This window comes from Coregonus clupeaformis, chromosome 9 (genome assembly GCF_020615455.1).
Source record: "Coregonus clupeaformis isolate EN_2021a chromosome 9, ASM2061545v1, whole genome shotgun sequence".
NCBI classification, from domain to species: domain Eukaryota; kingdom Metazoa; phylum Chordata; class Actinopteri; order Salmoniformes; family Salmonidae; genus Coregonus; species Coregonus clupeaformis.
In genome coordinates, this window is record NC_059200.1 from 7714667 (window position 1) to 7738842 (window position 24176).

The 24176-nt window shown below is 40.7% G+C and overlaps 1 protein-coding gene across 5 annotated transcripts in view; it reads left to right on the top strand.

Moving 5' to 3' along the window:
• LOC121573657 (glutamate receptor 3) overlaps positions 1-24176 on the top strand; it is a 144248-nt gene that overhangs the window by 67587 nt on the left and 52485 nt on the right. For all 5 annotated transcript variants that reach the window (XM_045222479.1, XM_045222478.1, XM_045222480.1 and 2 more), the window contains exon 4: positions 23334-23521. In XM_045222479.1, the coding sequence (XP_045078414.1) occupies positions 23334-23521 (188 nt within the window). The remainder of the gene's footprint in view (positions 1-23333; positions 23522-24176) is intronic.

Sequence of the window (24176 nt, forward strand, 5' to 3'; positions counted from 1 at the left end):
GCCATAAGGCAAAAGTGATAACTAAGTGGCTCGGGGAACAAAACATCAACATTTTGGGTCCATGGCCAGGAAACTCCCCAGACCTTAATCCCATTGAGAACTTGTGGTCGATCCTCAAGCGGGTGGACAAATAAAAACCCACAAACTCTGACAAACTCCAAGCACTGATTATGCAAGAATGGGCTGCCATCAGTCAGGATGTGGCCCAGAAGTTAATTGACATCATGCCAGGGCGGATTGCAGAGGTCTTGAAAAAGAAGGGTCAACACTGCAAATATTGACTCTTTGTATAAACTTAATGTAATTGTCAATAAAAGCCTTTGACACTTATGGAATGCTTGTAATTATACTTCAGCATACCATAGTAACATCTGACAAAAATATCTCATAACACTGAAGCAGCGAACTTTGTGAAGACCAATACTTGTGTCATTCTCAAAACTTTTGACCACGACTGTACAGTGTGTTTTAAAAATGGCATGCTCAGTCAGAGTTCTCAGTCAGAGTATGAGATGAAGGTAAAAGTGGGGTGGTGTATTGTACTGTGTGGGTGGGTGGGTGGGTGGGTGTACTGTGTGGATGTACGTTGATCTTATTGTTTGTGTTTTTCTAAGGCTCTCTCTGTGTGCGTGCACTGTGGAATGACCTCATTGGTGAAAAGCGCTGACTCATAGAGCATTCACAGCAGAGAGTCTACAGCTGCGGCATCTGTTCTCCCTGAGTGCCTCTGCTCTCCCCCCTGAACAAAACCAAGCCTGCCCACTTTTGCGCCAGAGGCCCCAAATGGTCACCATGTGTCCAGGCACATTCAAGCATGTAGAGGTAGTGTAATGGGGGGGAAATATGTAGTTTGTGCTGAAGACCACATAGAATAGTATAATACTAGGCTACAATATTGTGCCACAACATCCTGTTGCGTTGTGCTGCATTTTCATTATTAAAATGCGTTAATTATGGTATATCGAATGTATAAAACCACGTGTAATGTACTGTATTTCAAGCATTGTTTACTGTAACTGTGAAAGAAAATACTAATATAAATAGTTTTTACAAAAACACGTTAGTTATGAATATAGACTGTGTTATGGCTTCCTTTTTAATCTACAGTTGAAGTCGGAAGTTCACGTACACTTAGGTTGGAGTCATTAAAAACTTTTTCAACCACTCCACAAATTTCTTGTTAACAAACTATAGTTTTGGCAAGTCGGTTAGGACATCTACTTTGTGCATGACACAAGTAATTTTTCCCAAAATTGTTTACAGACAGATTATTTCACTTATAATTCACTATATCACAATTCCAGTGGGTCAGAAATTTACATACACTAAGTTGACTGTGCCTTTAAACAGCTTGGAGAATTCCAGAGAATGATGTCATGGCTTTAGAAGCTTCTGATAGGCTAATTGACATCATTTGAGTCAATTGGAGGTCTACCTGTGGATGTATTTCAAGGCCTACCTTCAAACTCAGTGCCTCTTTGCTTGACATCATGGGAAAATCAAAATAAATCAGCCAAGACCTCAGAAAAAAAATACCAGACCTCCACAAGTCTGGTTCATCCTTGGGAGCAAATTCCAAACGCCTGAAGGTACCACGTTCATCTGTACAAACAATAGTACGCAAGTATAAACACCATGGGACCACGCAGCCGTCATACCGCTCAAGAAGGAGACGCGTTCTGTCTCCTAGAGATGAACGTACTTTGGTGCGAAAAGTGCAAATCAATCCCAGAACAACAGCAAAGGACCTTGTGAAGATGCTGGAGGAAACAGGTACAAAAGTATCTATATCCACAGTAAAACGAGTCCTATATCGACATAACCTGAAAGGCTGCTCAGCAAGGAAGAAGCCACTGCTCCAAAACCGCCATAAAAAAGCCAGACTATGGTTTGCAACTGCACATGGGGACAAAGATCGTACTTTTTTGAGAAATGTCCTCTGGTCTGATGAAACAAAAATAGAACTGTTTGGCCATAATGACCATCGTTATGTTTGGAGGAAAAAGGGGGCTGCTTGCAAGCCGAAGAACACCATCCCAACCGTGAAGCACGGGGGTGGCAGCATCATGCTGTGGGGGTGCTTTGCTGCAGGAGGGACTGGTGCACTTCACAAAATAGATGGCATCATAAGGAAGGAAAATTATGTGGATATATTGAAGCAACATCTCAAGACATCAGTCAGGAAGTTAAAGCTTGGTCGCAAATGGGTCTTCCAAATGGACAATGACCCCAAGCATACTTCCAAAGTTGTGGCAAAATGGCTTAAGGACAACAAAGTCAAGGTGTTGGAGTGGCAATCACAAAGCCCTGACCTCAATCCTATAGAACATTTGTGGGCAGTACTGAAAAAACGTGTGCGAGCAAGGAGGCCTACAAACCTGACTCAGTTACACCAGCTCTGTCAGGAGGAATAGGCCAAAATTCACCCAACTTATTGTGGGAAGCTTGTGGAAGGCTACCCGAAACGTTTGACCCAAGTTAAACAATTTAAAGACAATGCTAACAAATACTAATTGAGGGTATGTAAACTTCTGACCCACTGGGAATGTGATTAAATAAATAAAAGCTGAAATAAATCATTCTCTACTATTATTCTGACATTTCACATTCTTAAAATAAAGTGGTGATCCTAACTGACCTAAAACAGGGAATTTTTACTAGGATTAAATGTCAGACATTTTGAAAAACTGAGTTTAAATGTATTTGGCTAAGGTGTATGTAAACTTCGGACTTCAACTGTAGCTGTTGGCATTTCCTCATAGGAAATACAGTATCAGGAGCTGCAGGTTAGTGGAGGGAGAAGGGGAGCTTGTTAACTAAGGAGTAAGTTGTACTGGTTTAGATATCACATTGATTTCTGTATGTTGAGGCTGAGTATTTTGCACTCTTGATGCATTTTGGACTCAATCATAAAGCACAAAGACAAATGAGTAAAAGTTATAATGCAGTTTCAGAGTGACAAACAAATGGCAAGGATGTAGAGAGAACTAACAGTAAAAATTAAGTGTCAAATATAGAATCATAAGAGTCCATAGTGTCCATAGTGTTGCTATAACAATAGCGTTTACACCAGATATATCAGAGTCCTCCATAATGTGACACACACCTATTCTACATTCCCGTTATTTATCTGGGAGCGCATTTAGAGTGTGTTACAAAAAACAAAAACGTTTTTATTTTTATTTTTTAATTTTTTTGGGGGGTAGATCAGCTTTAATATTGCAGGTAGATTGTGGCTTCCATCAATGTAATTGTCTGCATCATTTCCAATCCCCCATATATATATACAGTGGGGAGAACAAGTATTTGATACACTGCCGATTTTGCAGGTTTTCTTACTTACAAAGCATGTAGAGGTCTGTAATTTGTATCATAGGTACACTTCAACTGTGAGAGACGGAATCTAAAACAAAAATCCAGAAAATCACATTGTATGATTTTTAAGTAATTAATTTGCATTTTATTGCATGACATAAGTATTTGATCACCTACCAACCAGTAAGAATTCCGGCTCTCACAGACCTGTTAGTTTTTCTTTAAGAAGCCCTCCTGTTCTCCACTCATTACCTGTATTAACTGCACCTGTTTGAACTCGTTACCTGTATAAAAGACACCTGTCCACACACTCAATCAAACAGACTCCAACCTCTCCACAATGGCCAAGACCAGAGAGCTGTGTAAGGACATCAGGGATAAAATTGTAGACCTGCACAAGGCTGGGATGGGCTACAGGACAATAGGCAAGCAGCTTGGTGAGAAGGCAACAACTGTTGGCGCAATTATTAGAAAATGGAAGAAGTTCAAGATGACGGTCAATCACCCTCGGTCTGGGGCTCCATGCGAGATCTCACCTCGTGGGGCATCAATGATCATGAGGAAGGTGAGGGATCAGCCCAGAACTACACGGCAGGACCTGGTCAATGACCTGAAGAGAGCTGGGACCACAGTCTCAAAGAAAACCATTAGTAACACACTACGCCGTCATGGATTAAAATCCTGCAGCGCACGCAAGGTCCCCCTGCTCAAGCCAGCGCATGTCCAGGCCCGTCTGAAGTTTGCCAATGACCATCTGGATGATCCAGAGGAGGAATGGGAGAAGGTCATGTGGTCTGATGAGACAAAAATAGAGCTTTTTGGTCTAAACTCCACTCGCCGTATTTGGAGGAAGAAGAAGGATGAGTACAACCCCAAGAACACCATCTCAACCGTGAAGCATGGAGGTGGAAACCTCATTCTTTGGGGATGCTTTTCTGCAAAGGGGACAGGACGACTGCACCGTATTGAGGGGAGGATGGATGGGGCCATGTATCGCAAGATCTTGGCCAACAACCTCCTTCCCTCAGTAAGAGCATTGAAGATGGGTCGTGGCTGGGTCTTCCAGCATGACAATGACCCAAAACACACCAAAAAATGTATGCAGCATTGAAGGTCCCCAAGAACACAGTGGCCTCCATCATTCTTAAATGGAAGAAGTTTGGAACCACCAAGACTCTATCTAGAGCTGTCCGCCCGGCCAAACTGAGCAATCGGGGGAGATGGGCCTCGGTCAGGGAGGTGACCAAGAACCCGATGGTCACTCAGAAAGAGCTCCAGAGTTCCTCTGTGGAGATGAGAGAACCTTCCAGAAAGACACCCAGATGGCTGCAGCACTCCACCAATCAGGCCTTTATGATAGAGTGGCCAGACGGAAGCCACTCCTCAGTAAAAGGCACATGACAGCCTGCTTGGAGTTTGCCAAAAGGCACCTAAAGTACTCTCAGACCATGAGAAAAATTTTTTTGCTAACAGTATTATTATAATATTGATCGATTGACTATGACTTTTTAAATCACCCAGGAGTGCTATTTGCAGAGTTAGCGCCAAGTAAATGTTGCAATTCTTCAGCCATTCTTGAACCTGCGAACAAAAACAAGCTGCATATGGACAGTACCAAAACAAATGATCTAATGATTCTGTCTCTTCGCAGCAAAATCTGCAGAGCTGGGATGGTTGTATCCCCATATATATATATATATATATATATATATATATATATATATATATATATATATATATATATATATTAGGGCTGTCAAATGATTAAAATTTTTAATCAAATTAATCAGAATTTTCAGTGGATTAATCATGATTAATCACTATTTGCAATTACACCTGAATCCTAACCATTTTTTTTCTGAAATGCATACCAAAAGATAAATAACAGGACACAGATACATAATTTTCATATTATGTCTGTTTATTAACACAGCCAAATAATGGTGTTTTAAATCAAGCTGAAACATACTACACACCATAATATTTGTCTTTGTAATGTTCCATCACTTCCTCTTTGGCATTCCTCTTAACCAGGATGTACAATTTACAGTATTCAATTGAACAGAAAGCAATAAATGTAGTCAAATCATAACAGTGACCTACCACATTTTTGCACAATTTGAGTCATCTGTGGAAAAAAACATTTTCAATAAAACTTTTAAATCAAACCAAAGAACAATCTTTTACCTTTTCCTCCATTCTTTAATCCAGTTGCTCAAAAATCCAGTTGCTAACTACTATAACATGTTGCACTGAAACTGGTCTTTTTGTTTGAACATCACCTTTCAAATCTACTGAGCTTCATCATCTTTCAGCCAGTTGCTGAGGCAAACTAACTTGTTCACATTTTCTGAAAGTAAAGCTGACCTTTTCTTGTTCACAATGTGACCTGCAACTGAGAAAAGTCGTTCACAGGGAACAGTGGTTGCAGGAGTGGCTAGATATCAAATTATCTGAGGTTGATTTTGTTAATTGCCTGCAAACATTCAGCGTGGTCTGGCGCAAACCACTTGCTGAATCTGACGGCCCAGCAAACGCATGTTTGGCGTTGACATGGTACTTCAAGCTTGAACAGCTCCGGTGAAATTGAAACTCCTTCTTACAAATCTTGCAAATAACATTGTACTTGTTAACTGTACCATCATCATTCTTTTTATATTTGAATCCGTCAATAGGCCCACTTTGCTCACCTTGCTCCATCTCGCCTCTAGCTCCCAACCACTTTCCTGACCTGAATAATTTGTCACACTGCGCATGCGTGAAATGCGTTAAAAAAATTGACGTAATTAACAGCAAACAACTAATTAACGTCGTTAACGCGCTATTTTTGACAGCCCTAATATATATATATATATATATATATATATACAGTGAGGGAAAAAAGTATTTGATCCCCTGCTGATTTTGTACATTTGCCCACTGACAAAGACATGATCAGTCTATAATTTTAATGGTGGGTTTATTTGAACAGTGAGAGACAGAATAACAACAAAGAAATCCAGAAAAATGCATGTAAAAAATGTTATAAAATTAAATGTTGATTTGCATTTTAAGTATTTGACCCCCTCTCAATCAGACAGATTTCTGGCTCCCAGGTGTATTTTATACAGGTAACGAGCTGAGATTAGGAGCACACTCTTAAAGGGAGTGCTCCTAATCTCAGCTTGTTACCTGTATAAAAGGCACCTGTCCACAGAAGCAATCAATCAATCAGATTCCAAACTCTCCACCATGGCCAAGACCAAAGAGCTCTCCAAGGATGTCAGGGACAAGATTGTAGACCTACACAAGGCTGGAATGGGCTACAAGACCATCGCCAAGCAGCTTGGTGAGAAGGTGACAACAGTTGGTGCGATTATTCGCAAGTGGAAGAAACACAAAAGAACTGTCAATCTCCCTCGGCCTGGGGCACCATGCAAGATCTCACCTCGTGGAGTTGCAATAATCATGAGAACGGTGAGGAATCAGCCCAGATCTTGTCAATGATCTCAAGGCAGCTGGGACCATAGTCACCAAGAAAACAATTGGTAACACACTACGCCGTGAAGGACTGAAATCCTGCAGCGCCCGCAAGGTCCCCCTGCTCAAGAAAGCACATATACAGGCCCGTCTGAAGTTTGCCAATGAATGGAATGCTACCTATGACCCCAAGAACACCATCCCCACCGTCAAACATGGAGGTGGAAACATTATGCTTTGGGGGTGTTTTTCTGCTAAGGGGACAGGACAACTTCACCGCATCAAAGGGACGATGGACGGGGCCATGTACCGTCAAATCTTGGTTGGGAACCTCCTTCCCTCAGCCAGGGCATTGAAAATGGGTCGTGGATGGGTATTCCGGCATGACAATGAACCAAAACACACGGCCAAGGCAACAAAGGAGTGGCTCAAGAAGAAGCACATTAAGGTCCTGGAGTGGCCTAGCCAGTCTCCAGACCTTAATCCCATAGAAAATCTGTGGAGGGAGCTGAAGATTCGAGTTGCCAAACGTCAGCCTCGAAACCTTAATGACTTGGAGAAGATCTGCAAAGAGGAGTGGGACAAAATCCCTCCTGAGATGTGTGCAAACCTGGTGGCCAACTACAAGAAACGTCTGACCTCTGTGATTGCCAACAAGGGTTTTGCCACCAAGTACTAAGTCATGTTTTGCAGAGGGGTCAAATACTTATTTCCCTCATTAAAATGCAAATCAATTTATAACATTTTTTACATGCGTTTTTCTGGATTTCTTTGTTGTTATTCTGTCTCTCACTGTTCAAATAAACCTACCATTAAAAATATAGACTGATCATTTCTTTTTCAGTGGGCAAACGTACAAAATCAGCAGGGGATCAAATACTTTTTTTCCCTCACTGTATATATATAACATTCTATTGGTTGCAAGAATTTTGTATAATCATTTAAATTGGAAAAACTCTACGTTTTGAATCCAGTGTAGTTTTGTGTATCAGTTCATAAACCATGTGCATTGGAATCGGTACATCGAAAATCTCTTCCCAACTATTTTGCAATCTATATGGCACAGCTGTACATTTTTGGTCCTTAAATGTAACTTGTATACTTTGTTATTTATCACAATTTGTTTTAACCAATTTCGGTCTTTAATGCAGGGCCGACAGACAAGCTCCTTACTTTCTCCCCCTTCCACTTGCCTATTCCATTTTTTGCATTAATGCTGCAACTAGTTGGTTGTAATTTTGAGTAGAGCAGACATTTCCATATATTTATGTTAGCTGCATGTGTGACATAACTCCACCAGTCCTATTTATGATACAATGTACAAAGATTATAGCGTTTCTTAAATTTAATTTTTAATTTTAATTTTTATGAATGAGTATATTTGATATTAACCATAATATTTGTTGTAATATCTGTTCTGTCTTTTCTGGTGGATTAAACTGAAATTGCAAACAACTTTCTATAGCTTGTTTTCAAAATAGCTATATTTTGGAGATCATTTTATTTTCAAATAACCGAAAGTGAGAGGTTGTAATCTGAATAAAGGGAAAAAGGCCATTCTTGAACATGGGGTGAGACATTCTTACTATTCTGCTAGAGAACCAGTTTGGGTTTAAGTATAACTTTTGTATGACTGAAACCTTTAGTGAGAGGTCTAATGCTTTAATATTTAATAATTTCTGCCCTCCAAATTCATGTTCATTATATAAATAGGCCCGTTACATTTTTTCTGGTTTGCCGTTCCAAATAAAATGGAATATGACTAAAGATTTTTCCACAAATAGACAGGTATTTTCGTTTCCACGGTAGCAAGATCTTATCTATTTTTGCAAACGTTCTATTCAAATGTATTGTAGTGAGATCATTTCTTTCTTTCGGGATATGAATACTGAGTATTTCCACTTCACCGTCAGACCATTTTATTGGTAAAAAAAGTTGTATTTTTTAGTTTTTAGGGCGGCAGGTAGCTTAGTGGGTAAGAGCGTTGTGCCAGTAACCGAAAGGTCGCTGGTTCTAATCCCCGAGCCGACTAGGTGAAAAATCTGTCGATGTGCCCTTAAGCAAGGCACTTAACCCTAATTGCTCCTGTAAGTCGCTCTGGATAAGAGCGTCTGCTAAATGACTAAAAATAAAAATGAAAAAAATGAGGTTAGAAAAATTATCTAGATCCTCAATGAGGCTGTGAAGGGATCCAAATTGTGGATTTAAAAGAAAACATGAATCATCAGCGTACAATGATACCTTTGTTTTTAAGTCCTGGATTTCTAGGCCCTTGATATTATTGTTGGATCGGATTTTAATAGCTAACATTTCGATGGCCATAATAAATAGATATGCCGAAAGTGGACAACCTTATTTTACTCCTCTTGACAGTTTAATACTTTCTGAGAAGTAGCCATTATTTACTATTTTACACCTAGGGTTACTATACATAACTAACCCATTGTATAAGAGATTCTCCAAAATTTAAATATTCCAGGCATTTATAAATAAATTCCAGTCGTACTTTATCAAATTCCTTTTCATAGTCAGCTATGAATACCAGGCCTGGTGTCCCCGATTGTTCATACTGTTCTATTGTTTCCAGTACTTGTCTTATATTATCTCCAATGTATCGTCCATGTAAAAAACCTGTTTGTTTAGGATGAATAATATCTGACAATACCTTTTTAATTCTATGCGCTATGCATTTTGCTAGAATTTCTGCATCACAACACTGAAGTGTAAGGGCCCTCCAATTTTTTTAATGGACTGGATCTTTATATTTACCACTTGGGTCCTGTTTCAGTAACAAATAAATCAGACCTTCTTGTTGAGTATCTGATCATCTACAATTTTTATAGAAGTGGTTAAAACATGCTAATAATGGTCCTCTGAGTACATCAAAAAAGGTTTGGTATACCTCAACTGGTATGCCATCCAGCCCTGGAGTTTTCCTGGACTTAAAGGCTTTAATTGCATCAAGAAGTTGCTTCTCTGTAATTTCTATGCAGCTGTTAGTTTTACATTATTAATAATAAAAAAATCCATACATTAACTTCGGTTAGTGGAGATGGAGGAGACTGAAATGAAAACTAATGCTTAAAGTACTTTGATTCCTCTTTCAAAATATTGTTTGGTGAATCATGGGTGACGCCGTCATTTGTAACAAGATTCAGTCAATTCTTTTTTGTAGCATTTCTATGTTGAAGATTAAAAAATCATTTGGTGCATTTTCCCCCATATTCCATCCATATCGCTTTATTTTTCATAGTATATTACACTTGATCTTTCTTGAATAACTTCCTCCATTTCTTTTTGTTTTTCCTCTCAATTATTCTGTGCCTCTATGGTACAGTTTTTATTGCTATCTATCTGTACTGTTAGTCCCTCTATTTCCTTTCTTAATATTAATTATTTTGACTTAAATTGCTTTTGTTTTAAAGATGAGTATTGAATTGCATGGCCTCTAAAGGCACATTTAAAAGTGTCCCATACAATAAGGGGATCTACTGTACCTATATTATGTAGAGAAATGTCAGTTATAAATTATTCTGTCCTGGTTAAAAACAAGTTGTCATCTAATAGGCTTTTTATTTTTTATTTTATTTCACCTTTATTTAACCAGGTAAGCCAGTTGAGAACAAGTTCTCATTTACAACTGCGACCTGGCCAAGATAAAGCAAAGCAGTGCGATAAAAACAACAACACAGAGTTACATATGGGGTAAAACAAAACATAAAGTCAAAAAATACAACAGAAAATATATATACAGTGTGTGCAAATGTAGCAAGTTATGGAGGTAAGGCAATAAATAGGCTATAGTGCAAAATAATTACAATTAGTATTAACACTGGAATGATAGATGTGCAAGAGATTATGTGCAAATAGAGATACTGGGGTGCAAATGAGCAAAATAAATAACAATATAGGGATGAGGTAGTTGGGTGGGCTAATTTGAGATGGGCTGTGTACAGGTGCAGTGATCGGTAAGGTGCTCTGACAACTGACGCTTAAAGTTAGTGAGGGAGATAAGAGTCTCCAGCTTCAGAGATTTTTGCAATTTTGATTAAATTTGATTAAATGTCCAATATCCTCGCCCAAGTGGAAATTCTGTAAGAGTAATGTATATGCCAATTATTTGATGGTCCGACCGCATTCTCTCCCCTTTCAACACTTTTTTTTTACTTTTGGTGCCAGCGAGAATGACATAAGAAAGTAGTCAAGACGACTAGCTTGATTGAGCCTCCGCCATGTATATGGTACTAGGTCAGGATATTTAAGCCTCCATGTATCCACTAGTTCCAATGTATCCATGAGATTCGGGATTTCTTTAAGTGCATGAGGGTGATGGTTTGTAGTGTGATTTCCTTTACGGGCCATTGAGTTATTTAAAACCGTATTATAATCTCCCACCATAATAATAGAGTCTTGTATTGCTTGTAGGCTTGATATATTATTATATACTGTATATTTTCAAAGAAGCGTGGATCATCATTATTTGGATCATGTAGATTGAGACATCCGTTAGCATATTTAAAATAATCCATCTACATTGCGGATCTGTTTGAACAATTTGCACTTTCGGATCAAAATGATTGTTAATTAATATCATCACTCCTTTTGAGTTTCTTTGCCCATGGGAGAAGTATATCCCCCCCCCCCCCCAGTCCTTTCTCCACATCTAAAATTGGTATTGCACCGCTACTGAGTAAACCTCCAATTGTTCTCCACTATTCCACCCGCTAAACCTCCCCCCATCCCAAGTTGGGTTGTCGTCCCAGTGACTGGCAGACCACCCCTGTCCACCTGTATCCTATGGCCTTTGAGAGATTGGGACCCATCCTTTAAAAAGAGCACACAGTGACAGCCACAGAACAGAAGCAGATTAACTGCCAAAAGCATTTCCAATGCACTCACCTTGATTGTATTGAATACAGTTATTAAAATAAATAAAAATATAAAACAATCTTGCATATCTTAATTTATTTCCATAATTAACAAATAATATCCGTAATAATGTTGGCAGTTCATACGAAGGATTGTTACCTATAACCAGGATTGGCATTACTAAAAGTACATTTTTGGCAAGCAATTATTATTTTTGCAAACAATTATTGTGATTCATCCTGTATTGTACCTAACATCATTACTCCATAGCAACAGATGTGGGATACATACATACACACACACACCCACCCTTCCCCCACATACAACCACAAACTCAGATGTTCAACAGTTGTTCCATCCCCAAGCCCAAATCAAGAGAAGACTTGATGTGCGAATGCATATACAGTTGTAGCTGTTTGAGAAGGCAAGCAAAATTGAGCAAGAATGGGGAGATTTGATTAACCAATGTCAAGTCCTAGCTGATGGCGCTCAGATACATCCTTCTATCCTGAAACACACATATGCTGGTCCCACATTGTGACCATTTTCCAAAGCATCTAGAGTGTGTTACTGAATGCATCAGTCTGGGTTGGCCTGCACTCTGCATTGGATCCTACATCCCATCATCACAAGCCTCAGTCTTTCAGAGTGGTCTGTACTCATCTTTCTTTAAGCAGCTAGTATTTCCGACTGGTCTGTACTCATCTTTCTTTAAGCAGCTAGTATTTCTGACTGGTCTGTACTCATCTTTCTTAAGCAGCTAGTATTTCCGACTGGTCTGTACTCATCTTTCTTTAAGCAGCTAGTTTTTCAGACTGGTCTGTACTCACTTTCTTTAAGCAGCTAGTATTTCCGACTGGTCTGTACTCATCTTTCTTTAAGCAGCTAGTATTTCCGACTGGTCTGTACTCATCTTTCTTTAAGCAGCTAGTATTTCCGACTGGTCTGTACTCATCTTTCTTTAAGCAGCTAGTATTTCAGACTGGTCTGTACTCATCTTTCTTTAATCAGCTAGTATTGCAGCACTGGGCTGAAACAGCTCCTCCTAACACTGCTCCCAATGCAGCAGCCTTGAGTGCTTCAGTGCAATTTTCAGACCCCCCCTGCTTTTCCCTGCTCCCTGTTCTAAGCTGCTAATATTTCAGAACCTTGGACAGTTCCACTCTACAGTACTGGCTCGGACTGCAGAAACCAGTATTTCAGCGCTGGACAGTTCTCTTCTCTCTACTGCCTGCTTGGTTGGTGCTGTGACCGCCCCTACGGCTGCTGCTGCTGCTACTGCTGGGGAAAAATAAAGAAATCAATACACAGTATGCAGACAGAAATAGTGTTTCAGAGAGAAAAGAAAACCAGCACAGTCACTGACCTTAAAATGTCATGTATGCATACCTTTTAACATCGACATGTAATGTGACTCATTTCAGTATTATCCTAGGTATGTTTCATTGTTCAATATTTAAAATGTGTTGGCATTTAAACCCCATTGTTATATAGCCTTTGTATCCCTGACTGAATAAGTCCCTTGCATTTGTATCCTCTGCTACCATAGTATGTGGAAAAACTGACATTAGGAGACAAATGTACACACATCCATTCTAAACAAGAGCAAGAGAGGAGCCCAGGAGCAAGAGGCTTATAATGGCCAGGATGAGTCTCTTTCTCTCTCTCTCTCTCTCTCTCTCTCTCTCTCTCTCTCTCTCTCTCTCTCTCTCCCTCTCCCTCTCTCTCTCTCTCTCTCTCTCTCTCTCTCTCTCTCTCTCTCTCTCTCTCTCTCTCTCTCTCTCTCTCTCTCTGTCCCTTTCTCTCTCTCTCTCTCTCTCTCTTCTCTCTCTCTCTCTCTTTCTTTCTTTCTTTCTTTCTTTCTTTCTTTCTTTCTTTCTTTCTTTCTTTCTCTCTCTCTCTCTCTCTCTCTCTCTCTCTCTCTCTTTCTTTCTTTCTTTCTTTCTTTCTTTCTCTCTCTCTCTCTCTCTCTCTCTCTCTCTCTCTCTCTCTCTCTCTCTCTCTCTCTCTCTCTCTCTCTCTCTCTCTCTCTCTTTCTTTCTTTCTTACTTTCTTTCTTTCTTTCTTTCTTTCTTTCTTTCTTTCTTTCTTTCTTTCTCTCTCTCTCTCTCGTTTTCTCTCTCTCCTCAGCTGACTGCACTAGTCTCAGCTGCTCGCAGGAGAAATAGCAGAAATTTCAATAGAATAAAAAACAGTGTGGAGGCGTAGCCTGGGGAAGAGAATGGAGGAGTCAGCAAAGCCTTTGTGCCTCTGCAGCTCAAGCAAATATGATTTACTTTATGAATTCTAAACATCTCCTAAGGAGATCCACAGTCTGTCACATCTAATCTGGCCCTGACCATGTGACTTAAAATGGCATAATAATGAACTGGGTGACTAATAGAACTTGCCCCTGCTTTATTACACACTGTTTTGTTTATACCGTCCTCTGCTCACTTGTCTCTGGCCGCTGGTCTCCAATGCCTTTCATCTGTTTTGGGACACAAGCTTTCAGGATAATGCATGGGCCATTTGAACAGTGGTCTTTCTGCATTATTAAAGGGTTGATATGCTGTGTTCGGTACATGGTTTGTCCAAGATGAAAGGCAATTTTTGTTTGTTTAAGAGATGGGTGTTCTCTAGGCAATTGAGCAGTAACAGGGGAAGTCGTTGCAGTACTGTACGTGCAGCTTTACTCTCAAGGAGAAAGCCAGCCAGCAAACTCAATTTTGTTGAAATCTGGTTCAGGGAAGTGGAATGTCTCTCTCTGCAGTAGCTATTGTTGTTTTTTTCTCTCTGACTTAAGCTTTGAGATTTTTTGAGCTTTCTCTAAAAGTGGGCTCAAAAGCTTTGTGTGACTTCACCCCGGTGGTGCACTGCTCAGCTTTGGGCAAGCCATCACAGCAAATAACTATGATGCCTGCCCTGAGAGAGAGAGATTAAAAGAGGTCACCATCTCCTGGGAGGCAGCCGGGAAGACTGAGTCATAGTTGAGGGCACACAGCATCCATGATGCTGCAGCCGCTATGATGCTATCCACCACCTGAGACAGCATAATGTCCACTCTACCTCTCATAACCTCCAAATGACACAGCATACTATCCACACTACCCTTATATACCCTTATACCCTCGAACTGAGATCAAGTACTATCATAAACTCTTTGTCTTTATCCATCCTTCCCACATACAGTGGGGGAAAAAAGTATTTAGTCAGCCACCAATTGTGCAAGTTCTCCCACTTAAAAAGATGAGAGAGGCCTGTAATTTTCATCATAGGTACACGTCAACTATGACAGACAAAATGAGGAAAAAAAATCCAGAAAATCACATTGTAGGATTTTTTATGAATTTATTTGCAAATTATGGTGGAAAATAAGTATTTGGTCAATAACAAAAGTTTCTCAATACTTTGTTATATACCCTTTGTTGGCAATGACACAGGTCAAACGTTTTCTGTAAGTCTTCACAAGGTTTTCACACACTTACTTGTTGCTGGTATTTTGGCCCATTCCTCCATGCAGATCTCCTCTAGAGCAGTGATGTTTTGGGGCTGTCGCTGGGCAACACGGACTTTCAACTCCCTCCAAAGATTTTCTATGGGGTTGAGATCTGGAGACTGGCTAGGCCACTCCAGGACCTTGAAATGCTTCTTACGAAAACACTCCTTCGTTGCCCGGGCGGTGTGTTTGGGATCATTGTCATGCTGAAAGACCCAGCCACATTTCATCTTCAATGCCCTTGCTGATGGAAGGAGGTTTTCACTCAAAATCTCACGATACATGGCCCCATTCATTCTTTCCTTTACACGGATCAGTCATCCTGGTCCCTTTGCAGAAAAACAGCCCCAAAGCATGATGTTTCCACCCCCATGCTTCACAGTAGGTATGGTGTTCTTTGGATGCAACTCAGCATTCTTTGTCCTCCAAACACGACGAGTTGAGTTTTTACCAAAAAGTTCTATTTTGGTTTCATCTGACCATATGACATTCTCCCAATCCTCTTCTGGATCATCCAAATGCACTCTAGCAAACTTCAGATGGGCCTGGACATGTACTGGCTTAAGCAGGGGGACACGTCTGGCACTGCAGGATTTGAGTCCCTGGCGGCGTAGTGTGTTACTGATGGTAGGCTTTGTTACTTTGGTCCCAGCTCTCTGCAGGTCATTCACTAGGTCCCCCCGTGTGGTTCTGGGATTTTTGCTCACCGTTCTTGTGATCATTTTGACCCCACGGGGTGAGATCTTGCGTGGAGCCCAAGATCGAGGGAGATTATCAGTGGTCTTGTATGTCTTCCATTTCCTAATAATTGCTCCCACAGTTGATTTCTTCAAACCAAGCTGCTTACCTATTGCAGATTCAGTCTTCCCAGCCTGGTGCAGGTCTACAATTTTGTTTCTGGTGTCCTTTGACAGCTCTTTGGTCTTGGCCATAGTGGAGTTTGGAGTGTGACTGTTTGAGGTTGTGGACAGGTGTCTTTTATACTGATAACAAGTTCAAACAGGTGCCATTAATACAGGTAACGAGTGGAGGACAGAGGAGCCTCTTAAAGAAGAAGTTACAGGTCTGTGAGAGCCAGAAATCTTGCTTGTTTGTAGGTGACCAAATACTTATTTTCCACCATAATTTGCAAATAAATTCATAAAAAATCCTACAATGTGATTTTCTGGAAAAAAAATTCTCAATTTGTCTGTCATAGTTGACGTGTACCTATGATGAAAATTACAGGCCTCTCTCATCTTTTTAAGTGGGAGAACTTGCACAATTGGTGGCTGACTAAATACTTTTTTTCCCCACTGTACAAAGACGGCATGCAAATCACACTGCTTTGGGCTTGGAGTTGGGTGCTGTCCCAGATGTAGTCTGTCTTTGTTTATAACTATATATTTTGAATGCTTACTAATAGCCTTTAATTATTACATATGTAAAAAAATATATATATAAAAATCAGTGAGTAATAAATACTATACATAGCTTTCACTGACTGTAAAATGATCTAAAGAAATGTTTTTGTATATCAAGAGAAATAGAGAAGAAGCATCAGGAACATTTTTAGGTCTTACTCTACTCAAATAACCAAATTATGATAACTGACACTGACAAATATCAGGGGTTGTAATTGTTCTTTTGAAGAAAGTATACATTTTCTCTGCTTTCTGCATAATCATTTTGACCACGCTGAGCCAGGGAATTGTGTTCATGTGAAGAAATGTAAATTAACCTAGTGTGATGAGAGCCAAGAAGGTTTATTTTCCATTCAAGATCCCCACCATTAAAATTATGTTTTGAACGTTCCTCATTCATTCATTCACCATGTCTAGTTTTCAAAGATCTGATACTGAGTACAGAAGCATTTATGTTTTTCTTGCTGACAAAAATAGGTTCAAATGAGTATCGAGCGTCAGAAAGAGATTTTTTTAGCTTTTCAGACTCCCATCTTTACTGCATCATCTGACAGGCAGTCAGATATTGCACTTGAATAGAGTGTCTGTCAAGTCAGAGTTCAGATGATAGACATCCAGTGTTGAGGACTTGATGTGAATAAAGGTGTCAACCCTGACCCTGAGCTCTGTAGCTGGGACTCATTTCCACACAAATTATGTTTCCCAATTGGTCAGCAGGCTCTAGTAAAAAGCATTCCAGTGAATGTTTCTACTGTATCAAATGTTTTTAAAGAAATGTACTGCTATGGGTCATCTTTTACAAAATTTCCCTCAGAAGATTACTTGCTTTCATCACAATAATACAGTGCCTTGTGACAATATGCCCCAGATTTCTGAATATTAAATGTGTTTTTTATTATGGGCTGGTAGTGTATAATTGACAGTTTATAAAGGCCCTTGATGGTCGCCCTGCCCGCTGGCTTCTGTGATATGTGCCATCTGTTTACAAAGTCGACTAAAAACCTTGAACCAACATTCACTCGCTTTGTTGTTCACATTGTTGTTTGCACCACTGAGTGACACTATCTTCATCTTACACACAGCAGACAGGCTATGCCAATATCCAGAATGTTTCTTCTTTTAGCATTGTAATGCAATTACCTTTACATATCACATTTAAATGAAAGTCAACGTGTATTGAATTACATCCCCTGTTTATATTTTCTGTCAGAATTGTTGCTAATATCTTTTTAATCTCAGAGTATTTTAATTTGTCAACGTTCACAACACGTTTAACATTGAGAAATACATAATAACGTCTGAATCCCAAAACTTCCAAATCAGCTTAGAGGCAGGAGATGGATACAAAATAGAACTCATGAGGGAATCATTTCTAAATCCTCCCAAATCCTTTTTCTTCATAAGCAGCTGGTAACATGTTTAGAATGTCAGGCTTTACCCAGCGTACTCTATTCAATATGTAGTCTCAGGCAAGCTGGTGAAAAAACACCTCATATTTCAGCATTTGCTTTTTAATTTCCTCTGTGCTGCTATGCTATCAGACATAGACTGGAGTCTTTTTTCTCTATTATTATATGCTGTGGGGATGGATGATAAAAGCGCTGTGTTTTTCACTGTGGCCTGATGGTGCTTCTACAATGACAGAATAAGCTCCAGTCCTTTCATCCAGGGGTTAGCTCCTGGGTTTTATCTTATCTGACTGTCATTCACACTGCGCTGGGATACGGCCAGACGCATGAAAACCGTTGTTGAGTCTCCCAACCTTTAGAAATATCAGACATGTGCATACACGGCTCTCCCTGCTCCTCACTGCTCCTCCAGTCACCACCTGAGTGGGTGATGGTGATGTGGCCGTGCTCAGTGCTTCACAGCCGCCTGTCTTATAAAAGGCCATGTCTGATTGGACAGCCTTCTGCAGTGTTCTCTTGAGTGAAGGTCACTAACGTAGGAGAGGAGCGTGGATGGCTGAGTCTCTGTCTGTGCTCAGAATTCTTATGTGCTCTAGCTAGCTAGTCTATGGTAGTTCTTCAGTTCACAGCTCTATATGTGCGGTCTAAGGCACTGCATCTCAGTGCTTGAAGCGTCACTACAGACCCCCTGGTTCGATTCCAGGCTGTATCACAACCGGCCGTGATTGGGAGTCCCATAGGGTGGCGCACAATTGGCCCAGCGTCGTCCGGGTTTGGCCGGTGTAGACCGTCATTGTAAATAAGAATTTGTTCTTAACTGACTTGCCTAGTTAAATAAAGGTTAAATAAATAAATAAATATTTAAAAAATATGTCTACATATACAGCAGTAGATCCACTTATGGTGCTTACAGCTAGTGTTCTAGACGGTTTAAAGTATCCATGAACACTCATAACATGTTTTCTCCATTTGACATGAATTAAAACGTCCCTTTCACATAGAAAGTAATATGCTGAAGTTGTGATGGCTGGCTGTTAGTGGAAGTGCTGTGAGGCTTTTTGGGCTACAGGTGTCTTTAGACTGGGCTGTCAACGTGAGACAGGGTGTTTTTTATTCCCTCCTGCTCTGTGGTAGGCCTATAGAGAGGCCCCTGGCGTGCCAGTAGCAGGTTGGACAAAGTGACGGCAGCGCATATAGGGAACCGTGCTTCATGTGGATGGACCAGGCACACAGCACCCAGCAGGAGTGCACTGCACAGACCGCATCTGCATTAGCATAATCTACACTGACTGCTTCAGCATCAGTAATAATATTCATCATTTTATTGAATCAGCGATTTTATCTCCAGCTCTAAGAGGAAGGGATAGCCGAGCGCGTGTTGCTGCCTCTGCCCATTTAGCCAAACCGACTATAACGTGCTGGCTCTCACACTGGGATGAAGGAGAAGACAAAAAGCCTTCCCCAAGTGTACCATTTTATCTGTCTAATACTTACAAGTTACCACATAATGACCTACTGCCACCACACATTTCCACCATCGCTGATACGTATATATGTTTTCCTGCTGGATAATGGAAATATGCAAATTTCTGATTTGTTTTGTCCATCCATGCTTTCTTTCATTAGCCTATTCTAGGGCTGTATATTACTATGCATCAATAATCCAGTGGTAGCACATCATTATTCATTGAGGTGTAAGGAGTGTTATTAAATAACATTCATATTTTGATAAGGCTATTACCCATAAAGGGGTGCGGCTCTCGCTGTGTAACCCCCATTTCACGCCCGCATTTCTTCCTCGTCTATATTTATAGCTTTTGACCTTGAGTTGACATAATGGATGATGAATTGATCTCCTGAAAAGAAAATATGTCCTGGGTTGTAACTACGTCCCTTTTAGACTGCTTAAATTAGGCTTGCTCATCAGACCTAGAGCACTGTGAGATCCATTATAACCTATACGTTGGAGGGGTAATACTGTATCATTGACATGATGTACTTCACAATTTGAATTTTTTATCATATTAATTCAGTTATTACAGACTGTGACAGCTGAGACACTGGGAGCTGAAATGAAATCCTATTCAATTGAAATTTTCCTCCAAAGCTTCTTGGCATTGCAAGTATTATTTGTGCGAAACAGTTCTGTGTCACTACCATCATAAAAAGCCCAGACTAAAATGACTAGTTGCATGTCCTTGAAGCTATAAGCTACTTTTCCATTTGACATACTGTACCTACTGTACTATTTATTTCACCCATGAAATGTGATATTGACAGGGCTCGCCTTTTGGGAGGTTTTTCCTCATGGGCTCAGAGACTATTGTGGTTGTTTTTATGACATAATGATACCATTGAAGTGGACAGAAAACATGAAATATTCATACCCTACACCAGTTGGTTAACAAACAGTACAAAACACAACCTTTAAATTGATGACGATACAATGTAATAGACAAAGTGAAAAAGGTGAAAGAGGAGGGTCGAAAGCTTCAAGTCTCCCGGGGTCCAAATCACTAAGGACAAAATGGTCCACACGCACAGTCCTGAAGAAGGTGGGACAGCGCCTCTTCGCCCTCAGGAGGTTGAAAAGGTTTGCACCATTGAGAGCATCTTGACTGGATGCATCACTGCTTGGCAACATCACCACCCTCGATCGCATGGCGCTACAGAGGGTGGTGCGGACAGCCCAGGACATCAATGGGGCTGAGTTCCCTACCATCCAGGACCTCTATATTAGGCGGTGTGAAAGGAAGGCCCAGAAAATCATTAAATACTCCAGCCACTCAAGCCATAGTCTGTTCTCTCTGCTTCCGCACTGCAAGTGATACCGGTGCATCAAGTCTGACACCAACAGGCTTCTGAACAGTTTCTATCCCAGAGCCATAAGACTGCTAAATAGCTAACAAAATGGCTACACGGACTATCTGAGTTGACCCTTGTATTTATTTTATTTTTTGCAGTCTCACACTCACAGGACTCTACACACTCACACACACTGACACTCCAACACACACATAACATGCACACACATTTATACCACAGGAGGTTGGTGGTACCTTATTTGGGGAAGGACGGGCTCGTGGTAATGGCCGGTAGCGGAATAGGGGGAATGGTATCAAATACATCAAACACATGGTGTCCATGTTGTTTGATGCCATTCCATTTGCTCCGTTCCAGCCATTATTATGAGCCGTCCTACCCTCAGCAGCCTCCACTGATTTATACTGACTCTACACACACGCACACACACTCACATACAATCTTAATTTACGCTTCTGCTACTCTGTTTATCATACATCCTGATGCCTAGTCACCTTACCCCTATACATACACTACCAGTCAAAAGTTTGGACACACCTACTCATTCAAGGGTTTTTCTTTATTTTTACTATTTTTTACATTGTAGAATAATAGTGAAGACATCAAAACTATGAAATAACGCATATGGAATCATGTAGTAAACAAAAAAGTGTTAAACAAATCAAAATATATTTTATATTTGAGATTCTTCAAATAGCCACCCTTTGCCTTGATGACAGCTTTGCACACTCTTGGCATTCTCTCAACCAGCTTCACCTGGAATGCTTTTCCAACACTCTTGATGGAGTTCCCACATATGCTGAGCACTTGTTGGCTGCTTTTCCTTCACTTTGCGGTTCAACTCATCCCAAACCATCTCAATTGGGTTGAGGTCAGGGGATTGTGGAGGCCAGGTCATCTGATGCTGCACTCCATCACTCTCCTTCTTGGTAAAATAGCCCTTACACAGCCTGGAGGTGTGTTGGGTCATTGTCCTATTGAAAAACAAATGATAGTCCCACTAAGCCAAAACCAGATGGGACGGGGTATCGCTGTAGAATGCTGTGGTAGCCATGCTGGTTAAGTGTGCCTTGAATTCTAAATAAATCACAGACAGTGTCACCAGCAAAGCACCCCCACACCATAACACCTCCTCCTCCATGCTTTACGGTGGGAAATACACATGCGGAGATAATCCGTTCACCCACACCGCGTTTCATAAAGACACAGCGGTTGGAACCAAAAATCTCAAATTTGGACTCCAGACCAAAGGACAAATTTCCAAGGGTCTAATGTCCATTGCTGGTGTTTCTTGGCCCAAGCAGGTCTCTTCTTATTATTGGTGTCCTTTAGTAGTGGGTTCTTTGCAGCAAATCGACCATGAAGGCCTGATTCACACAGTCCCCTCTGAACAGTTGATGTTGAGAAGTGTCTGTTACTTGAACTCTGTGAAGCATTTATTTGGCCTGCAATTTCTGAGGCTAGTAACTCGAATGAACTTATCCTCTGCAGCAGAGGTAACTTTGGGTCTTCCATTCCTGTGGTGGTCCTCATGAGAGCCAGTTTCATCATAGCGCTTGATGGTTTTTGCGACTGCACTTGAAGAAACTTTCAAAGTTCTTATAATGTTCCGTATTGACTGACCTTCATGTCTTAAAGTGATGATGGACTGTCTTTTCTCTTAGCTTATTTGAGCTGCTCTTGCCATAACATTTTTACATTTGAGTCATTTAGCAGACGCTCTTATCCAGAGCGACTTACAGTTAGTGAGTGCATACATTTTCATACTGATGTCAGCAACATGGACTTGGTCTTTTACCAAATAGGGTTATCTTCTGTTTACCCCCCCTACCTTGTCACAACACAACTGATTAGAAGGAAAGAAATTCCACAAATTAACTTTTAAGAAGGCACACCTGTTAATTGAAATGCATTATTTGCTTCCACCTCATGAAGCTGGTTGAGAGAATGCCAAGAGTGTGCAAAGCTGTCATCCAGGGAAAGGGTGGCTATTTGAAGAATCTCAAATATAAAATATATTTTGATTTGTTTAACAATTTTTTGGTTACAACATGATTCCATATGTGTTATTTCGTAGTTTTGATGTCTTCACTATTATTCTACAATGTAGAAAATAGTAAAAATTAAAACCCTTGAATGAGTAGGTGTGTCCAAACTTTTGACTGGTACTGCATCTACCTCTATCACTCCAGTATCCCTGCACATTGTAAATATGGTATTGGAACTGATCCTGTATATAGCTTCTTACTTTCTCGTGTTATTTTTATTTCAGATTTCTTCTTTTTATTTATTGTGTGTTTTTGTTAAACCTTATGTTATTTTTAGTACTACAATGATATTGATTACTGCATTGTTGGGTTTAGAGCTTGCAAGAAATGAATTTCATCGTACTTGTGCATGTGACATTAAAACTTGAAACTAGATTATGTGCCCAGATTTTGTTGTCAAAGAGCTTTGTATTTTGACTTTACAGTAACTATAATGTGATTAAGTACACTGTTCTCCTCTGCAAACGACCACACATCTTTATTTTCCCATTCTACAGTATGTGACTGATCCCCTCTCTCTCCTCTCCAGGTTTCTCTATCCTTCAGGCCATCATGGAGTCAGCAGTGGCCAATAACTGGCAGGTGACGGCCCGGTCGGTGGGCAGAATAGTGGACCCTACAGAGTACAAACGTATCATCGAGGAGATGGACCGCAGGCAGGAGAAACGCTTCCTCATCGACTGTGAGGTGGGAAGAATCAACACCATCCTGGACCAGGTATAGTACAGTGGGCCTTAAAGGCCCAGTGGAGTCAAAAACGTGATTTTCCTGTTTTATATATACACTCACGGGACAGTTTATCTAGTACCGGGTCGGACCCCCCTTTGCCTCCAGAAAAGCCTGAATTCTTCAGGGCATTCTACAAGGTGTCAGAAACATTCCACAGGGAGTTTGGTCCATGCTGACGCGATGGCATCACGCAGTTGCTGCAGATTGGACAGCGGTACATTCATGTTGCGAACAGCCCGTTCCACCTCATCCCAAAGATGCTCTATTGGGTTTAGGTCTGGGGACTGCACAGACCACTCAAGTAAACTAAACTCGCTGTCATGTTCCAGGCGATGTTTTTCCACTCCTCAATTGTCCAATGTTGGTGATTGCGTGCCCACTGGAGCCGCTTCTTCTTGTGTGTTCCGAGATGCCGTTCTGCACACCACTGTTGTACTGCACCGTTATTTGCCATGTGGCCCGCCTGTTAGCTTGCACGATTCTTGCCATTCTCCTTCGACCTCTCTCATCAACGAGCTGTTTTCGCCCACAGGACTGTCGCTGACTGGATGTTTTTTGTTTATCACACCATTCTCGGTAAACCCTAGACACTGTCGTGTATGAAAAGCCCAGGAGGGCGGCCATTTCTGAGATACTGGATCTG